At 43.1% G+C, this 18,795-nt stretch overlaps 2 protein-coding genes and 2 long non-coding RNA genes across 5 annotated transcripts in view; 1 reads left to right on the top strand and 3 right to left on the bottom strand.

Annotated features, from left to right (window-relative positions):
- Positions 1–18,795, bottom strand: part of LOC132464759 (uncharacterized) — an 85,327-nt gene that overhangs the window by 33,763 nt on the left and 32,769 nt on the right. The gene's annotated exons all lie outside the window — the stretch shown is intronic.
- LOC132464732 (uncharacterized) lies at positions 2,178–16,510 on the top strand. The gene is made up of 5 exons (XM_060061276.1): positions 2,178–2,305; positions 12,622–12,801; positions 13,262–13,374; positions 13,588–13,673; positions 15,097–16,510. The coding sequence occupies exons 1-5, from the start codon at positions 2,285–2,287 to the stop codon at positions 15,693–15,695; spliced, it is 999 nt and encodes a 332-aa protein (XP_059917259.1). The 5' UTR covers positions 2,178–2,284; the 3' UTR covers positions 15,696–16,510.
- Positions 3,151–5,799, bottom strand: LOC132464742 (uncharacterized). The gene is made up of 2 exons (XR_009527338.1): positions 3,479–5,799; positions 3,151–3,388 (listed from the first exon to the last, which is right to left on the bottom strand). It is a non-coding gene; the product is annotated as an uncharacterized LOC132464742 (long non-coding RNA).
- LOC132464721 (uncharacterized) lies at positions 14,218–17,599 on the bottom strand. Of its 2 annotated transcripts, XM_060061256.1 has the most exons (4): positions 17,270–17,599; positions 16,755–16,970; positions 16,493–16,631; positions 14,218–15,035 (listed from the first exon to the last, which is right to left on the bottom strand). In XM_060061256.1, exons 1-4 carry the CDS (start codon positions 17,530–17,532, stop codon positions 14,244–14,246), a joined length of 1,410 nt encoding a protein of 469 aa, XP_059917239.1. In that variant the 5' UTR covers positions 17,533–17,599; the 3' UTR covers positions 14,218–14,243. The 2 variants fall into 2 exon arrangements, with proteins under 2 accessions (XP_059917239.1, XP_059917247.1); XM_060061264.1 differs by lacking the exon at positions 16,493–16,631 and having other exon boundaries at positions 17,270–17,592.

Below are 18,795 nucleotides of genomic sequence, written 5' to 3'. Positions count from 1 at the left end.
AGCACCATAACAAGGTATAGGTCCCGGAACGGTAATTCCTTTTTTTATTTGGATGAACAGATATATGATTATGTGCTGTATCAAATAACTAATTTACATACATTTGTCATAATGCATTTCTCAAAATGTAAGAAACGCCATCAGTAAATGAATGTTGTTTTGTCAATTACAAATATTATTGGCTTATTAAAATCAAAATACCTTTGTTTGCATCTGTTCACAGATCACAGACTGCCCTTTGTTTTGGCTGTGCCCCTGGACCTCTCCGCAGAGGACTTTTCTCAAAGTCTGCGGGATAATGTTCCCGGAGTCCTGGCAGAATTTGAGCTCTGCCGGGTCAGCTCTACCCGGGAGGTGGTCCCGTTGGCCGACCAGTGTCCTCTGGACATCAGAAACCGGAGAGAACTCAACCGGTCCAATTTATATCTTCGACCCAAGGTAGTCTAAGATATAAGTCATAATGAACATAGATTATTAGGGATTATTTTTATACAATGTTTAACAACGCAGTTTGTGTAAAGGAAACATACTCAAATATTGGCATTTGTTTGTTTTAGAATACCGACAGTCAACAACCACCAAGGTAAGTGTTCTTTTTATTGTATCTACTTTGACATGCGTTTCTGACAGGTTTCATGAGAAACGTTTATTGTTTTTGTACTTCAGTGATAATCCAGGCATCTTGATGGCATTGTTCACAAAGCATACGGTTCTGATCCTAATTCTATTGTGTCGTTTTATTTGTTTTCTAGAGAGCGCCCAGTCAGTCCCCAGCAGGGATTGGTAGACCAGCCCGGGGTGCCATCAAGGTAAATAATTGTCATTCTACCACTCAACAAGCACATTTTTCACAAAGCATATGGTTCTGATTCTAATTCTATTGTGTCGTTTTATTTGTTTTCCAGAGAGCGCCCAGTCATTCCCCAGCAGGGTTTGGTAGACCAGCCCGGGGTGCCATCAAGGTAAATAATTGTCATTCTACCACTCAACACGCACATTTTTCACAAAGCATATGGTTCTGATCCTATATTGTGTCGTTTTATTTGTTTTCCAGTGAGCGCCCAGTCATTCCCCAGCAGGGTTTGGTAGACCAGCCCGGGGTGCCATCAAGGTAAATAATTGTCATTCTACCACTCAACACGCACATTTTTCACAAAGCATATGGTTCTGATCCTATATTGTGTCGTTTTATTTGTTTTCTAGAGAGCGCCCAGTCAGTCCCCAGCAGGGTTTGGTAGACCAGCCCGGGGTGCCATCAAGGTAAATAATTGTCATTCTACCACTCAACACATGCATTGTTCACATGCCCAACCATCAGCATTACTTATCCAGGATGAATTTATCCTGGGTTCATATCATACGGCTAACAATTTTCAATTACAATCACACAGGCATCTCTGGCCTACATGAAGCAACAAGAGAAAAAAATATATACACAGTGGTAGGCATTAGGGCTGCCGCGATTAGTCGATGTGGTCGACGAAGTCGGCATCAATAATTTAAGTCGATGCATCTTTTTTTAATTTTATGAATTTACCTTTTCAATTTCTAAAACGCTTCCGTTCAGTATAACGAATGTGCGTCTTCCGTATCACTACGTGCTGCGTGCCTGACGTCAGTCTTTTTTGGCACCAGTCATTGGTCGCCTTCAGTCAACGCTTCAGTTTTAAAAAATCATGGCGGCAGCAGCAGTCGAGTCCGACTAACCATGGGAAACGGTTGAAATTTGAATTAGTTACGAGCGTAAAGCATTGTAGGGATTGTGCTTCGCGGGGTTTGTTTGCCGTTGCTATGGTTACCTAAATCATTAAACGCAACTGAAAACGATGGCCGATGCGAGTTTGAAACTAAAACTGTGATTGTGAAAAAAGTATAAATGCTATCGAAATTCCGTTTGGATAGGATTGAAGATACAAGTGTGTAGATTTGTTTAATGAAAAAGGACTGGTTACGATGTCAAACAGTGGAAGGTCCGCCGGTTAGAATGATGTAATATGCCGTTTTAAAACTAAAACTGCGATACCGAAAAAAGTTTAATAGCTACCGAAATTTAGTGAACATGCCTAGATAGATATGAATCTCTAGATTCGTTTAATTTTTTGAACCATGGCAAACGGTTGAAATTTGAATGAGTTACGAGCGTAAAGCATTTGAAGAATTTGAAGAATTTTTTAACAATTGATCTTTCGCAAAACCCCGCCCCCAAACGGTCATTGTCCAATCATACATCCTAGCAACCGTTACTATGTAAACAAGGTCCGACAAACAAAGTCCGACAAGCAAAATGGTGAAGCGATGTGCCTATCCACAAGTTTCCTGGGGCGGTTGCTGGGGAAACGTTTGTGGGCCACACTTCCGGTCGCCCACTACGCGTCGCGCCACAGCTGTGTTTTTACCTGATCAGCTGGCAGGCTATCACATCACTCGCTCTGTCACTGAATAAACTGATGGCTTTAAAAAGCTCGGGAACAACGTGTGCCGTTCGAGGATGTACTAACAACCGGACGAAACTAAATAATTGGTTTTGACCACAAGCCGAAAAATAAAGCAGAGTGTCCGTGCCCGAAATGGTACAGCTTCCATCGACTGCCCAATAATGAAGAGGCTAAAATAAATTGGCTGAAGAACCTGAACTTAAAACAATCTCCGAAATGTTGTTATGTCTGTTCGTTTCATTTTGTGGACAAAGCGCCAACGGAAGAAAACCCTTACCCAATGCTTTTTCTGGGTTATGAGAAGCCACCTGAGAAGAAACGCCGAAGAGTCGTCAGGATGAGTGTTGACAGTCAAGTCGCAACAACAGGTATGCTAAATTTGATATCGACGCATTTTTTTTTTTATGTAACATTACGGTAGCATACAGTATACTCTATTTACGTTGGTTAAGTCAATGGTGTATCCTCACTTTCATCCTTAATTTAGAAATGATCATAGGTCAGTGTCCTGTTAAAACCTTGTCTAGATCTATTCTGTACACCAATGCATGTTTAGACCCTCATCCAATTATCTCCATCTATGTCTCCATATTATTATTACCTGCAGACCAAGCTGTGATGGTGTTCGAGCAACCTCAAACCTTCAAGGATGCCCAAACACAGTGGATGGATCCAGCTGAGGAGGACCATACCTGACCATACCTACCCGTTACTAGTTGCCTAGTAACGGGGACGCTGGCGAGTCTAACGCCGCTCTGTATGGCTTGTTTTTATTCAGTATTTCCAATATTTCTCACGATTGCATTGAACATTTTGTCGTTTTTTTTGGTCTTTAGTAGTTTAGCTAAGTTTACTTGTTATATATAGTCACTTTTCGCTATTGTCAGTGCGCCCGTTTTCTTTATTTTTACGTGTTTTATACGTGAGGTCGTACAGTTGGTGGACGCTGTTGCCTTTTGAACGCTGTTGCTGCTGCTGCTCACCGGAACGTCATTCTGAAAATTATTTTTTCGCGATTTTCTTTTTCTTTCTAGTCTTTTAACTTTTTAATCAGTTTTCTTTTGCTTACTTTCAACACCTTCTGTCTGAAACCCTTCTGGACCTCGGATCGGACTACAAAGTTAAGTTAAGTAACTGCGTCAGTTTTCTTGATTTATTTATTTATTTCTGAACGTTAAACGTCTGCGTGTTTTGTTTTGTGTTTTGTGCGTGGAGTCGTGCAGCTGTTGGTGGATGACACCTGCTGGCCGGCTAGACTGCTGTTAACCCCCGGCGCCGTCCAACTGGCTTCCCCGTCTCCAGCGTAGCTACAACCGGCTTGCTCCACTCCTCTGCCTCCGCCGTGCTGGCTCTGTGGCTTCACCATAATCGCCTGGATCTACCGCTGGCTTCTTCCGACTTCACAACCTGTGGATTTTAACCTGTTCCTCTGGATTGCGCTATGTTTGACTCTCACGTAACGAGCGCATCTCTGCCGCTCCGTTACTCGGTAACGGAGATGTTACGTCTACGGATCTTCTCAAGGACCCAACCACCTCAGCTTGCATCCCACAAGGACATTCTCAAACGACCAAAATACATCCACCGAGGCTCTGGACGGAATTTTCAGTACACTCACACCAGCAACAAAAACATCCGCTCCTTCTGGTCCACTGGGCCCCGCCCCCCTCCTCGCACAGCCCGTACGGTCAGTCCCGTCAATCACAGTGTACTGTTCCCTCTGCTCAAAGCAACCTGCTACACTCCACTCACCTGTCTGAAACTCTGTCTGCTGAACACCAGATCCCTCAGTAATAAGGCCCTTTTGATAAATGACTTTATTGTTGACCAGAGCCTAGACATTCTCTGCCTCACTGAGACCTGGCAACAACCAAATGACTTCTCCCATCTAAATGAAGCTGTCCCACCAGGTTTTTCTTTCATTAGTAAACCCCGGGTTAATGGGAGGGGGGGTGGCCTCGCTCTCCTCCATCGTGATAACATCAAAGTCACCACTGTCACAGTCCCCCTTCATTCCTCCTTTGAATGTCTAGCTGTAAAACTCTCAGGCCCCAAACCCACTATCATTGTCACCATTTACAGACCGCCAAAACCCTCCGCCGTTTTCCTCAATGAATTCTCATCTCTACTTACATCTGTATGTGCAATGTCCCCCACTGTTATCCTCCTTGGTGATTTCAACATCCACATTGACAACCCATCCTGTACTTTTGTTAATGACTTCACATCACTTCTGGACTGTCTTGGCATCACACAACATGTCAACCTCCCAACCCATAACAAAGGTCACATTCTGGATTTAATCTGCTGCACTGACATCACTCCCACTAACCTTGATGTCATTGATTTCCCCATCTCCGACCACAAAGCTGTACTTTTTGACATTCATACCCAACTACACAAAACCAAGGAACAACGGACCATCTCCTTCAGAAACATCAAACTTATCAACACCACAGACCTCTCCACCATGATCAGCTCCTACCCCAACCCTCCCCCAGCTTCCTCCCTGACTGACCTGGTGTCTCACTACAATAACTGCCTCTCCTCCTCCCTCACCACCCTGGCCCCCCTGAAAACCCGTTCAGTCTCATTCACCCACACTGCTCCCTGGTTCACTCCTCATCTGCGCCAGCTCAAAGCCACTGGTCGTCGACTGGAGCGACTCTACAAAAAGACTCAACTCACTGTACACCGCCAAATGTATTCGGACCACCTCCATCACTACAAGAATGCCCTCACTACTGCCAAAACCTCATACTACTCCAACCTCATCAACACTGGTACAGGCAACAGCAGAGTCCTCTTCTCAACAGTCAGCCACTTACTTCAGCCTCCTAAATCTCTCCCTCCAGACTTTTCCACCACCCAATGCACTGCGTTCCTTGACTTCTTCAGCTCTAAAATCAACACCATTCACCAACAACTGGCCTCATCTCGCACCCCCTCTGATGACCCACCCTGGATGATCACCTCTGGCCAACCTCTCATCAGCTCCCTCTCTGACTTCACCCTAGTAACAGAACAGACCGTTTCAGAACTCATCCGCAAAGCCAAAACCACCACCTGTCAGCTCGATCCTCTTCCCACCTCCCTTGTCAAAGCATGTCTTCCGTCCATCGCCCCCATGATCACCAACATAATTAACTCCTCCCTCACTACTGGTACTGTACCCCCCACTCTCAAGCTGGCTGCCATCACTCCCATCCTGAAAAAACCTGGTGCTGACCCAACTGACCTTAACCATTACCGGCCCATCTCCAATCTCCCTTTCATCTCCAAAACACTTGAAAGGGTGGTTGCCGCACAACTACAGTCCCACCTCGACACTAACAATCTCCACGAACCGTTCCAATCTGGCTTCCGTCCATGTTCCGGCTGTGTTCCCGGTGAAGGTGGGGTACACGTGCTCATTGAGAAACTTTTGGGGGTCTGTGGTGTGTCGTTTGGGGACTCGTTTCACTGTGCTTGCAGTGAGACGCAGTCTCCTAGCGTCATGCCAAACCTGTGACCTACTCTGGGTCTTTGTGTCCATTTCCAATGTGGATATTTGATTGGGGGACAAAGCAATGTATGATTGGTAAAACTGTGGCGCCTAAAATTAATATGCTTTGCCTTTACCAGACCAACAATCCTCTTTGCACCAGTATTCCACTTCCTTTGCACATCAGTACATGCTGTCCCTGTCACACCTTGCCTGACTGCATTCTCAACCTACAAGAAGGAATGGTTTCACATTTTCTTATTATCACATGCTGAAACCGACTTATATGCTTAAAGGTTGTATCAGCGATGTTTGGGTGACGTCCGGTGACGTTCTGTTGGTATTTGAAGCAAGATCCCAAACAAACAGAGCCAGCTCGCCCCTCCCTTCCGTGTTAATGCATCCAGCAAAAACTATCATGAACGCAGCGGATTAGAGCCGCTGCTCCTTTACTTAGAAAGGAGTCAGCTGAGGTGGTTCGGGCATCTGGTAAGGATGCCCACTGGGCGCCTTCCTTGGGAGGTGTTTCAGGCACGTCCAGTGGGGAGGAGACCTCGGGGAAGACCCAGGACTAGGTGGAGAGATTATATCTCAACACTGGCCTGGGAACGCCTCGGGATCCCCCCGTCAGAGCTGAAGTAGGATGAAATCATTGTCAGTCCCTATGTTTAGCCCATGCAGTAACTTCATGATTAGATTTACAACTGTAATTTGCTTAGTACTATTCCATATCAGTCAAAAGGAACAGATTATTGCCCCTTTTCCCATATTAGAACCTACATTTGTATAGTCTGCGAGAGATGTATTTACTGAGGTGATGTGTTCCGCATATAATCTTTGTTTTACTATGCTCTGCCTTTGTAGGAGCAAAACAGGACAACCCCTTGAGCCCTGCTTTTGTGCCCAGCCTGTTTGCACATACCTCTGTGAGGGAGAGGGAAAAGCTAAATTACGTCTTCCAAAAGTTTCTGAAGACTCAGCAGAGGAAGCGCAAGATCCGCGAGACCAGCATATGTCTTGCTGACCCTTCAACCACCGATGTTGCTGACATGGAGGAGCATGAAGTCACTACTGACCACAACACTGACCACAGTTATTCAAGAGACACAGGCCCTGGCATTGTAGAACCATGTGTGAATCCATCCTGCCAGGCTACAACATTTGCATTGGAAAGTGAGTGTGCGCGGCTCCGAGCTGAGGTCAGTGGGTTAAGGGCTAGGGTAGAGGAGCGGTCCTTGAATGAGGAGGCATTCAGGGACAATGACACCATGGTGCAGGATCTAACAGGTCTTCCAACCTTCGCCAAATTAATAGTTTTGTTTAACTTTGTTCAGAAGTTTATAAAAGTTGGACAATCAATCACCCCATTCCAATGTTTGATCCTAACATTAATGAGACTGAGGCTTAATGTGCCGCTCAACTTTTTAGCTTTTTTTTTTGGATTTTCTAAGTCAACTGCTGTCAGAGTGTTTAACAGCACATTAGATGTATTGTTTTTCAGATTATCAGAACTTATCGTGTGGCCACCTAAAGAACAAATTCAAATTAGTCTCCCAATGTGTTTTCGCAATAACTTTAAAAACTGCACCTCCATAATTGATTGTTTTGAAATATTTATAGAAAAGCCAAAGGACTTGAGATGCCGTGTAAAGACATACTCACAATATAAGCACCACAACACCGCAAAATTTCTGATCTCAATTACACCACAAGGTGTTATATCCTATGTGTCAAAAGGTTGGGGGGGTCGCACAAGCGACAAGCACATAACAGAAAATTGTGGATATCTTGATAATTTGTCACCAGGAGATGTCATTCTAGCTGATAGAGGTTTTAATGTTAAAGATACCATGGGTCTGTATTGTGCTCAGCTGAAAATACCGGCATTTACCAAAGGCAAGACACAGCTGCATCCACTGGAGCTAGAGGCAACAAGGGGACTGGCAGCTGTCAGGATCCATGTGGAGAGAGTCATTGGCCTGGTGAGGAATAAGTACACAATTCTTCAGACCACCATCCCTCTGACACTCTGCCAAGCCGCTTCGCATGGACAGCCTACCTCCATCGACAAAATGGTGACAGTTTGCTGTGCTCTGTGTAATATTTGCCCATCAGTCATCCCTACAGAGTAGAGACGTGGTACAATTGTTTTCTCTGACTCGGAACTACATAGACCAACTAAGATAAGATAGTCCTTTATTAATCCCCCTTGGGAGAAATTCAAGGGTAACCAGCAGTACAGTGGGAAAAGAGAAGTGCGAAAAAACAGTATATATACAATACATTTACTAATTTAAAATAAAATTATAGTACAAAACTATTTTAATAAGATAAAGATAAGATAAAACAAACATACTATATACATGTAACTCTCCGTTTGTAGGTGACCTGTGTGTTAAGTAAATAAATATGATGAAATATGAGGTATAATATAAATATAAGTATAAATATAAATGTGCCAAACTACTGTACAGTTATTAAAAAATATATTTGTATTCATTTAAAGTATAAATATAAATGTGCCTAATTACTGTAGTTATTAAAAACTATATTTGTATTGTTCATTTATGTATGGAACGCATTTATTTGCCACATTGCTACAAACACAATGGTTAAAAAATAAATAATTCAATTGAATAAATCAAATCAAAAAAATAAATAAAAATCTGGATACCAAACTCATTTCTTTTTTGTTTGTTTTTTACATTCTACACATTTCCAACTCTTTGGCACCCTGCTCAGCTTCAGACATGACTTGTGGAACTTCTTTCGTTTGCATTGCCCAGATGTGCAAGAAAGAATGTCTGCTTCATCAATAGGGTTTCCACAGTAAGGGCGTGTTCACACAGGCAGTTTTTTTATATTAAAAAACACCTGACCCGGGCGGTTTTTTACCAACTAAAAAACTGACAGGGTGGTTTTGTCAAGTTCATTCTAGAGCAGAATGTTCTAGAGCCAACGTTGCCAATCGGTTACCGTATCAAAGTGGTTTGACTACGCTACAGTAGCCGCGTTTACATGGCAGATCTATGCCGCATAGATTTCTATGCGGCATAGATCTGTTCCTAAAATGTGTTCCGAATTAACTGTATACATGGCAGTAACAAAAGTGTCCGTTATGTCTCTCGCGCACACCTGACACGTCTCTGGACCGGCGGCGACATAATGGATGTCTTATCACTATCGGGGATTTTAAATTTGATTTTAATGAAAGCACAGCAGGAGAGAGCTTTTCTCTGCCTGCTCCTTCAATTAAGAAGGAGGAGGACAGCGCAGCAACGTCAATTTCTCGTCAGATCTTTATATTTACCCTAAGCGCCGCCGCAAACAAGAGGAAGTTGGATGCGAGTCCGCAGCCAAGACTGGTGGGAGAGAGTGGTCTTACGGGAATTTAGTGTGTCAGTTACAATGTCGAGGATGAGAAAATTAGCCCTTGTTTTGGCGTTAGATGACAATGACGAGGATAACGATGAACCCTCCCGTTTGTGGGTGCATGACATAAACCGGGGACGGCAGCAGTACGGGGCGTTTCATAGTTGTATTCAGGAGCTACGGTTTGATAATGTCCCAAAATCCCACCGATCGTCCTCCAGATACTCTCCTTGTGATATATGTTGTGGTATAACTTGTTGGTCATGTCATATAACTCAACATGTTCACTAACAAGAACAACCAGTTGCTCCGTCGGGAAAGACGCCCGTCTTGGTTTGGGTCGCCATTCTTGAATTTCCAACGTTTTTCCTAGTGACGTAGGTTCTCGTTCATTGGTCAGCTGTCAAAAAACTGCCTGACGTCGGGTGCTTTTTCTTGGCGAGTTGAATTTATCCCAACTTGAAAACCACCCAGAGCAGTGGAAAAAAACCCGCTGGCAGCGGTGTTTTTAAAAGCACCCAGGATGTTTTTACAAAAACACCCTGTATCATAGGAATATAATGTAAAACATCCACCCGCACCTGAAAAAAAAACTGCCTGTGTGAACACCCCCTAACATCCCCCAGGTGCTGTCTCAAAATTAGCACTTGAGAGGCGTGGCACAGTAAACCATTTACCCAACAGCTCAGGCAGTACCCCTGTTCTAATGAATTCTTCCACCCTCAAGTAGGCCTCATCAAAAAAACATTGATCAAACTGGACCCGCTGCATAAAAAGTTCTTGTGGTGTCCACACAATAAAATCTCCATACATTACCCCAGCTACACACATTTGGGTCTGCAGTTGGTACATGTAGCTATGATCTGGTTTGAGGGCCATACCTTCTGCAGTCATGGCAAGGCAGAAACGTGGGTCGCTGACACAATCCCTGAAAGCGCGGCCATTTGCATTGAAAGGGCATTTTATTTCAAGCACACCAGTCCCATGACAATCACAAGTCACCACACCATCTGGAGATGCTCCTACCCATGGTAGGCCCGGGTTGATAATGAGCCCAGATGTTGTAATGCTGAAGTTCAAATGGAGATCTTGCATGGTCTTCAGGTATGACTCCCAGGCAGTTTCCTAATTTTGCAGACCCCATCTGTGAAAACATGAAAGACAGTAAGGATATTTTGAACTTTATGATAAACCAACTAGTCTACATTGTCCAATGCACTGTTATATAAAACATCATTCCTGGAGTATAACCATGATGGAATTCAGAGAAAAAGGCCTGATTCATTTCTTGCTTTCTAAAATGTATACCTGGTTGCTTCTGTTGAAAAGTGTGAAGACTGGGGATAGCAAATTCTCTTTATCAGAGATGAAGAGTTCTTTGTCCTGGCTGCCTCAAGAAATACTGATGCAGTAACTCTTCCTGCTCTCTGATCAAACCACACCCTGGACTTTCTCTGCTCTCTTGTCTTCTCCTCAACTACCAAACACTCAAAAAATAATCGAATCATCAAAAGGGTTTTAATGTTAATTATTATAATCATTATGTTAGTGTGATGAGGTAAAAGTGGAGCTTTTGTGTCATTTTCAATATCTTACCTGCTCCGGTGTGAGATGAAGCTCCTCAAAACGCCTAGCAGCCTCCTCCAGCAGTGAGGGCAAATCCATTTCAAGACAGGCGCTTGAGTACAGAGTAGGGAGAGGTGGTGGCAAATCCAACTGTACAGTGTTGGGAATGTATCTGATGGAATGGCCTTCAACAACTGACAAAATTGCACTTTTCTTAGGGATGGCCTCCTGGTTTTCACTGCTGTGGAGCTGTTCAAAAAACTGCTTGAGCTCATCAGCGGATGGTTTCATTTGATGGTGGTCGTCTGGTTTTTTAGCCTTCTCCTTTTGAAATATGTTTGATAGCTCATCATACTTCACAAGTTTCTTGCCTGGGTCTTCCCATGCACATGCATTGTCTGTGCATGCCTGTCCCTCTCTGCGCTCAACAGCAGCCAGGAGTGAGAACATTAGTGCTGCTGCGTGGGAGCACACCTCTCCCAGTCCTGCCATACAAGTGCAGTGTGCCATGACAACAGTCCCTTCCTCCTGCACAACTACCCATGGCCATGTGGGCTTAGTGTTAAGAGCTTGTGAATGAAGGACCTGTTAAGTGAAGAACAAACCGTTAAATAGTGAATATCTGTTAATTCTCCTAATATTGCTCTAATGGATGACATAATGATAGCTGGAGTCATAGATCCTATCTAGTTCACAAATGACATGACTTTCTTCTGTAAACCTTTTGCATAACTAAGAGATGAGATCTAACCAAAATAAGAAATTGCATTGTTTGTGCCAGTTTGCCATTTTATTTAACTTGAAGGTCTACTCCAAAGATAACTGTTAACTCAGGTATTGTATCCTTTGTGCTCTGCAGGTTCCCAAGAAACAGCATTGAACACAATTAGTTAATTTAGGGAAAGGAGACGATTGTACATTATGACATAACCTCAGCATAATGTGCGTCAGTTTGTTTGAAAATGTGTTTTGGACAGAGACGCATTCAGTTGTGCTGGGTACAATGAGGATGCGCTCTTTTATTCTCTTTACGGCAGGTAATGATAGGTTCTGAAAGATGGCATATCCATGTAGCTTACTAATGAATAAAATGCATACAAAAAACGTTGACATATGACCCACTATGTTCTGCTCCATATAGGCCTACCCAATGTTGACAACGTCCCAGCCAAAGAGTATTGGTATTAATACCTCATTCATTGCCCGAAATAATCCATAATAATTTAAATCGGGTTGTGTTGTGGGTACAAAATGAATCTTGAAGAAAATCATCCCAAGCGTCCCAAGCGAAATTATCGTCTATGATTTGATGACTGATTTCAACGATCAATGATAGTAACCCACCACAAACTGTTCACAAGAAGTCACGAATATATAGTACTTACCTTTGCCATTATCAGATAAAGATTATTGGTGGCCAAGTGCCTCACTCTAGCGTCCTTCACCCATCCAGCCACAGCATATTGATATGCATCAGTGCTCTTGAACGCTTTCAAGCTCTCTCCAGTGTACGGGGAAGGGTTGTGGACTAAATAAATATATATGTCATGGAAATTTATTTGAGGCAAGCTTGAGGCCGATACTAATGGACTAAAAAAAACTGGGGGTAACAAATAAGGATCGGAGCCTAAAATCGAAATTTTATCAAGGTATCTTTGTCTCTCGCTAACGTCCAGATGAGCGGTGTGGGCGGCCATATTTGGCGAGATCGGTCGTGCAAATGGCGGCGTTCCAGAAAACGTGACGTAGATGAACCTTATGAATGGCGTATGTAAATCGGACAGTAGGTACCCCAAGAGTTTGGCTGGGAGAGTCGTGTTCTTTCCTTTTCCAAAGCCGAAAACACAACAGGAGCGGTGCCTACGATGGATCAAACAGTGTGGAAGGCCCCACTCCCAGCTAAATGTCACGAAAATAAACAAGCATGCATACGTCTGCTCCAAGGTAAGGCTAGGCTAGACTAACGCCATAGTGATAGCTAGCTAATAATACTGGATATCAAAGTTATGGTTACTATTAGCAAATATTGTATACTACTAGTTAGTGGTGCAACGGTTCACGGATTTCCCGTGATCCGTACGGATCAACCCTCACGGTTCGGGACGCAAGTGATCCGCGGATCGGCTGATAATTTTTTTTTTTTATCAGCAGTCTTGTTATCTTTATTGTTGTTGTTGATCCGAAAATGATCCGACCCGTGACTCAAAAACCGTGACCCGATCCGAACCGTGAGATTTGTGATCGGTTGCACCCCTATTACTAGTATATCATTGCCAGAACGTTACCCTCTAAGCTTAGCTGGCCCTAGCGTTACGTAACGTTATGTTTCGTCAGTTTACATCAAAGTTGAACATAGCGTCCCAACAGGCAATTTAAACTTATTTTGTTTTCATCTTTCATGTAGCATTTTGTGAATGGACAGCCTACCCCTGAGTATCCCGACCCTGTACTTGCTGTACAAGTGTCGAACCAGACTAGGGAGCAGCTCGGAGGCTGTCGAAAGCCACCCCAAAAACGGTAAGCCTAAATTACATGTCAATAATATTTGATTTGAAGTGCAGTATATAACTCTATATTTAACCTGTTAGTACATGTCATATAGCCTAACGTTACTGTTACTGTAAATAAGAACATGTTATTGACTCGCTGGTTAAATAAAGGTTAATGATGATGATATACAATATAATAGAAACAAAGTACTGTAAATTCATGTCCCAAAAATCTATACAGATGCAGATTAAGTGTGCAGGATGCCTCTGGCTCCACCTCCAGCACTGATGATGCAGACGAGACTCAACAGTATATTGTTGACAGTGGTGAGTGATAAGCCTTTTTCAAGTTAATACTGGCGTAACAGGAGTGGAATAGCCTGCCCAATCCCATTACCTCTGTATTGTGTTGAATGATAGAATAGGCAGCAAGATGTTTCAGACAGTGAATAAGTTCCTTTATTGGCACTTTCATTCTCTGTTCAGAGGTCAAAACAAACAAGAAGAACAAAGAAACAAGAGAACAAAATAAGAGTCCATACATACTGTGGCAACCCGCCACGTTGAGCCAACCAACTCCTCCCAAACAGGACACCATTTAGTTCGGAAAAGCCAAAAAAAGGCATGTTTAATTACAGAACATAAAAGTCTCTCCAAAACACAAATAACGTAAACCTTGAGGAATCAACGGTCCCCTCCTTCGTGGGTGGAATCCCGTCACCCACGAGGACCGGTCTCTCCGTGCAGGAGCTCCAAGGCTGGGAGAGCCCCGAATGAGTGGAGAAGCGGGCTATTTAAGCCCTGCTTCTCCACTTGTTCTTCAGGTGCTCTCAATATCCTTAATTGGCCTGGGCCGGGTTGCCACAATACATACAGTAAGACGATCACGGATTTATCTCACTGGTATGTAACATAGTAGTCAAAGAAAAATGCATCAAGCTTGCTCTTCATCTCTTCCCATTTTGCAACATCAAATTGTATTCTTTCTAGGTGGTAATCTTCCTCACATTTAACAAAAAAATCACACCATGACATACCCGTGAGCCCAAGCTGCCCCATTATTTGATAATGATGGGCATGACACTCATTTAGTTTATAGCGTCCATCTGCCTGCTTGCAAAGGTAAGGACACTCTGTAAAGCTGTTCTTGGATGGGCACTTAATTTCTAAAAGCCCATAGCTTGGGCTTTCACTCCCTCCTCTCTCTATCACCTTACGGTCAGGTGAAGTACCAAGGTGTGGGGCATCAGGATTTACAACAAAACCACATGGATACACTAGATTACCTGTGAGCTTCGTGTACTGTGTTGCTGCTATGGGCTCTTGTTCTACACCTCTTTTCATGGCCTTAGTTTGTACTGATGCGGCACTCTTTAAGCTTGTAGCAAGTTTTTCATGGTCAGCTCTCCTAGAGCAGATTCTTTTAAAAGAGGTTGATGTTATTCGGGCAGACCTTGCATGGAACCACAAGTTGTTTGTGCTCTGTTCCCTGGTTTCCTGTTCCAGAGCTATAGAATCAGGCAAAGAGATTTTCAGTTCTGTGTAACAACGCATGGCACTTTCACTCAGAACTGTGCAGAAGCTGGTGGGTTGGGATGGCAGAGGAAAGTTGGGCAGGTCATCTGGTTGGCTGACAGGAGTTACTCCAGGATCAACAGAAGACTCTCCAACTTGGCAAACAAGTGGCAGCTTTAAAAAAGGGACAAAGATAAAGGATTATCAATAACATGCAAACATTTTTTCATTACAGAGAGTACTGAGCAACCCCCACTTCCTGGATGCCAGCTAGAAAGGGAGCCTGAGGAGGAGCAGAGCACTGAAAAGGAGAAGAAATTAGAAGAAGAAAACAACAACATGAAATTGAAATTGTCTTTAAAGGAAACTGAAATAGAAAGGCTGAAAGCACAAATTAGCACACTTAAAAAGAAAACTCTAACACCTGAACTACTTGAAAGCAGTGAAATCCCTAAAATGTTGGAATACAGTACTGGGTTTACATATGATCGATTCAACCAACTGTGCACAATATTTGGCATCCCAAATGATCCACACACCACTCAAATAAATGTGCCCTTAAACTACAAGCGCAATGATTGGCAAGTTGCTGAGATGCCCCTCCGTAGCCAGTTGCTGTTTGTTTTAATGAAACTCCGCAACAACGAAGACCTAAAGAACCTTGCCTTTAGATTTAATATAACCACGCAAACAGCAAGTACTATTTTCAATTCCTGGATTCATTATATGTTTGACGTATTAGGTGAATTACCAATTTGGCCTCACATGATGTCATTGCACAAAACATGCCAGAAACCTACAAAGCAGACTACCCATCCACATTTGCAATATTAGATTGTACAGAGCTGAAAATCGAAAGGCCAACGTCACTGGTGTTGCAAAGCCAGAGCTTTTCAAACTACAAAAGCACAAACACCCTAAAATCGCTAGTTGCCTGTGACCCCCGTGGTGCTGTGATTTTTTCATCTGCCCTCTTCACAGGATCCATGTCCGATAAGGAGATAGTCAGGCAATGTGGTATCATCCCGTTACTAGAGCAACTTATAGAGAGTGGCTATTTGCAAAGAGGGGATGGCATAATGGCTGATAAGGGCTTCTTGATCGAGGAAGAGATGCGAGCAGTCGGACTGCAGTTAAACCTGCCACCGTTTTCGAGATTTAAGAGGCAAATGCCCGCTGGAGATGTGCTGGTGACAAAGCGCATTGCAAAGCACAGGGTGCACGTAGAGAGGGCCATCGGTAAAATAAAAAAGTTCAAGATGGTGTCAGACAAAATTCCTAATACAAGGTTAGGGATTATAAATCACATCTGGTATGTGGTGAGCATGCTTTCAAACTTCCAGCCACACATACTTAAGTAAGGGACAGTCTGGGACAGTCGTAGCATCACATGGCAACAAATACAAAGTATTACTACATGACATTATTACTGCTTTAACCTGTTATTTTTACTCACCACTGTGGGGCATTTTGTCAGCCTGAGCTTTGGAAGGTACTATAGAAATCCTTGTTTCATGTTTTTATGTGTAGGTGTATATAATATGTCAGCCCAATTTTCCTTTTTTTACATTGTAAGCACAATTTAGAATTTGTAAATGTCAAATTTTAATGAAACTTTAATAAAATCTCACCTGGTGGCTTAGACCGCACCCCACTGCATACTTCCTGCCTCCAACTTCTACCTCAGGTGCAGTTTCATCAGCAATGTAGCTTATCGGTGCATCTGACATCTCCCTCAGTAGACCATACACTGCTGTCCCTAACTCTTTCCTTTAACAAATACATTCAGAGGTGAGTATTATTGTCTATCATGTTACACAGTACACAGGAATATGTTCAGAACAGTGTGACTGATGGTGTTGCTGTAGAGTACATGGAAAGTAAAATACTTACTTATTGTGGATATAGCTGGACATGATGGGTTTCCGCTTGCGGTTGACTTTGGCCTTGGCTACCACCACACTGCTCACAGGTTGTCCAGTTATTTTTTTACCCCTGGCTTTGTGCCACTGCTGAGGCTGGCTTGTGGAGGAGATGTCATTATGTCTGGCACGGCACAGGTCCAGGGTGTACATAAGGCCCACAATGTGAGAGCAAAAACCTGGTGAACTGATTTAAGCCAGAAGTAGCATTAGGTGTTTGTTTTGGAAATGCTATTTGCAGTGACTATGAATTGCTTATGTCAACCAGCCTTATGACAATAATGTTACTAGCTAGTTACTGCAATATTAGAGTGCCTTGACATGTAACCTTACATCCATGTTGTAACAACATATTGTAACAAGCTAGACTCTGATGGCGTTGCTTCTTGCTAGAAAGGATAGTTGAAAGGATGTTGACTAGCTATCTAACTAATTTAAATATTTCAGTCAACATCCTCCTGAAGTATACAAGTGTCCTGAACTTACCCGGCAGTGCAAGAGCATAACTGGTCCAAAAGGCTGTGCTCGTTGCATGTGAGGTAGAGATCATGGGGTTTCTCAGATTTTGCCATTGACCGGTACGCTTTCGCCTCGACAGTCGTAGTGTCCCCTTCTTTGTTTATTTTAATGTTTTTAATGTATCCCTCCACCGCATAATGTAACCCCTTTTGCCTCGATCTGGAGGATATCGCACAAGTATTGCTCCAAAAAGAGTCACTGACACGCACCGCTATATTTTCCCCCGACATGACACTGTGTTGACACTCCGTTGGCGTCAAGAAGCTTGTCGGGCTAGCAACGGTAACTAAGGGGGGCGGGGCTTTTGCGAAAGGTCAATTCCAATTATTATTAGTTTCTACCTCTCTTCATTTTCACTCTCGTTTTGTCTTGTTTATTTTATTTTCTGTTTCATTTAGTCAACTCTGGCGCTCAGCCTGCTCAGGTCGATCGCATTTTTTGATCTCACACTTATGCTGCGTTTTCTTATCCATCTGTCTCGGAGGTCCGAGGACGTTGCCTAGCGACACGCACAAACACGCCCCTTTTCCTCGGACCTCGGATCTCGTTTGAACTCAGTGGTGGCCGAGAAAATTAATCGTTTAGATTAATCGACTAATCGATTAAATAGTCTATAGATTAATCGATAGAAAAATAGTCGTTAGTGGCAGCCCTAGTAGGCATAAGTTTAGGCACCCGTGCTAAAGTTGAGTAAAAAGAGCAATAAAAAAATCGTCTTTTGGAAATTGATCTTAATATCTTAATTAAACAAATGAGGAAAAATCCAACCTTTAAGGATACCAATTTGCTTTGTGAATGAATAATGTATCGTTAACAAATAAATGTTCTCCATTAAAAAAGTATAGACACCCCTATGTTAAATTCCCATAGAGGCAGGCAGATTCTTATTCTTAAAAGCCAGTTATTTCATGGATCCAGGATACTATGCATCCTGATGAAGTCACCTAGGCCGTTGAATATAAAATAGCCCCACATCATCACATACCCTTCACTATACCTAGAGATCGGCATGGTTCTCTTCAGTTAGCCTTATAGCTGTTAGTTAGCCTAATGATTTCTCAATGCAAATCAAACCAGCTAATAGGCTAACTGAAATAAAACCATGCCAATCTCTAGGTATGGCGAAGGGTATGTGATGATGTTAGCGGGAGATAATTTTAAATCTGAAAACATGGTAAAATGCACCAGAATGCGGGCAATTGCATGTACTTCTTTGAAAATGGGGGAGGACCCCCAGACCCCCCGCCAAAATACGTCCCCCACACTCAAAATGCCACTGACGCCCTTGAAGATCTTAGATCTTACGCCAAACTGTTATTTATGAGGCATGAAGATGTTGGGTCCCGTGCTGTCTAGGTGGAGCTCGACCACAGGGGACCTTGTGACAGTGTCTGGGAACTCCATGGGAGTATTTAGGTTTAGTTAGTCCTGGTTTAGTCAAATATGAAGGTTGCTCATATGAAAAGGGAAAAAAGTGAATGAACGGGATTGTA

The sequence above is a fragment of the Gadus macrocephalus genome, chromosome 1 (assembly GCF_031168955.1).
Source record: "Gadus macrocephalus chromosome 1, ASM3116895v1".
Classification (NCBI taxonomy): Eukaryota; Metazoa; Chordata; class Actinopteri; order Gadiformes; family Gadidae; genus Gadus; species Gadus macrocephalus.
The sequence above is the reverse complement of the archived record's forward strand: the minus strand, read 5'-3'. Positions and strand labels throughout refer to the sequence as shown.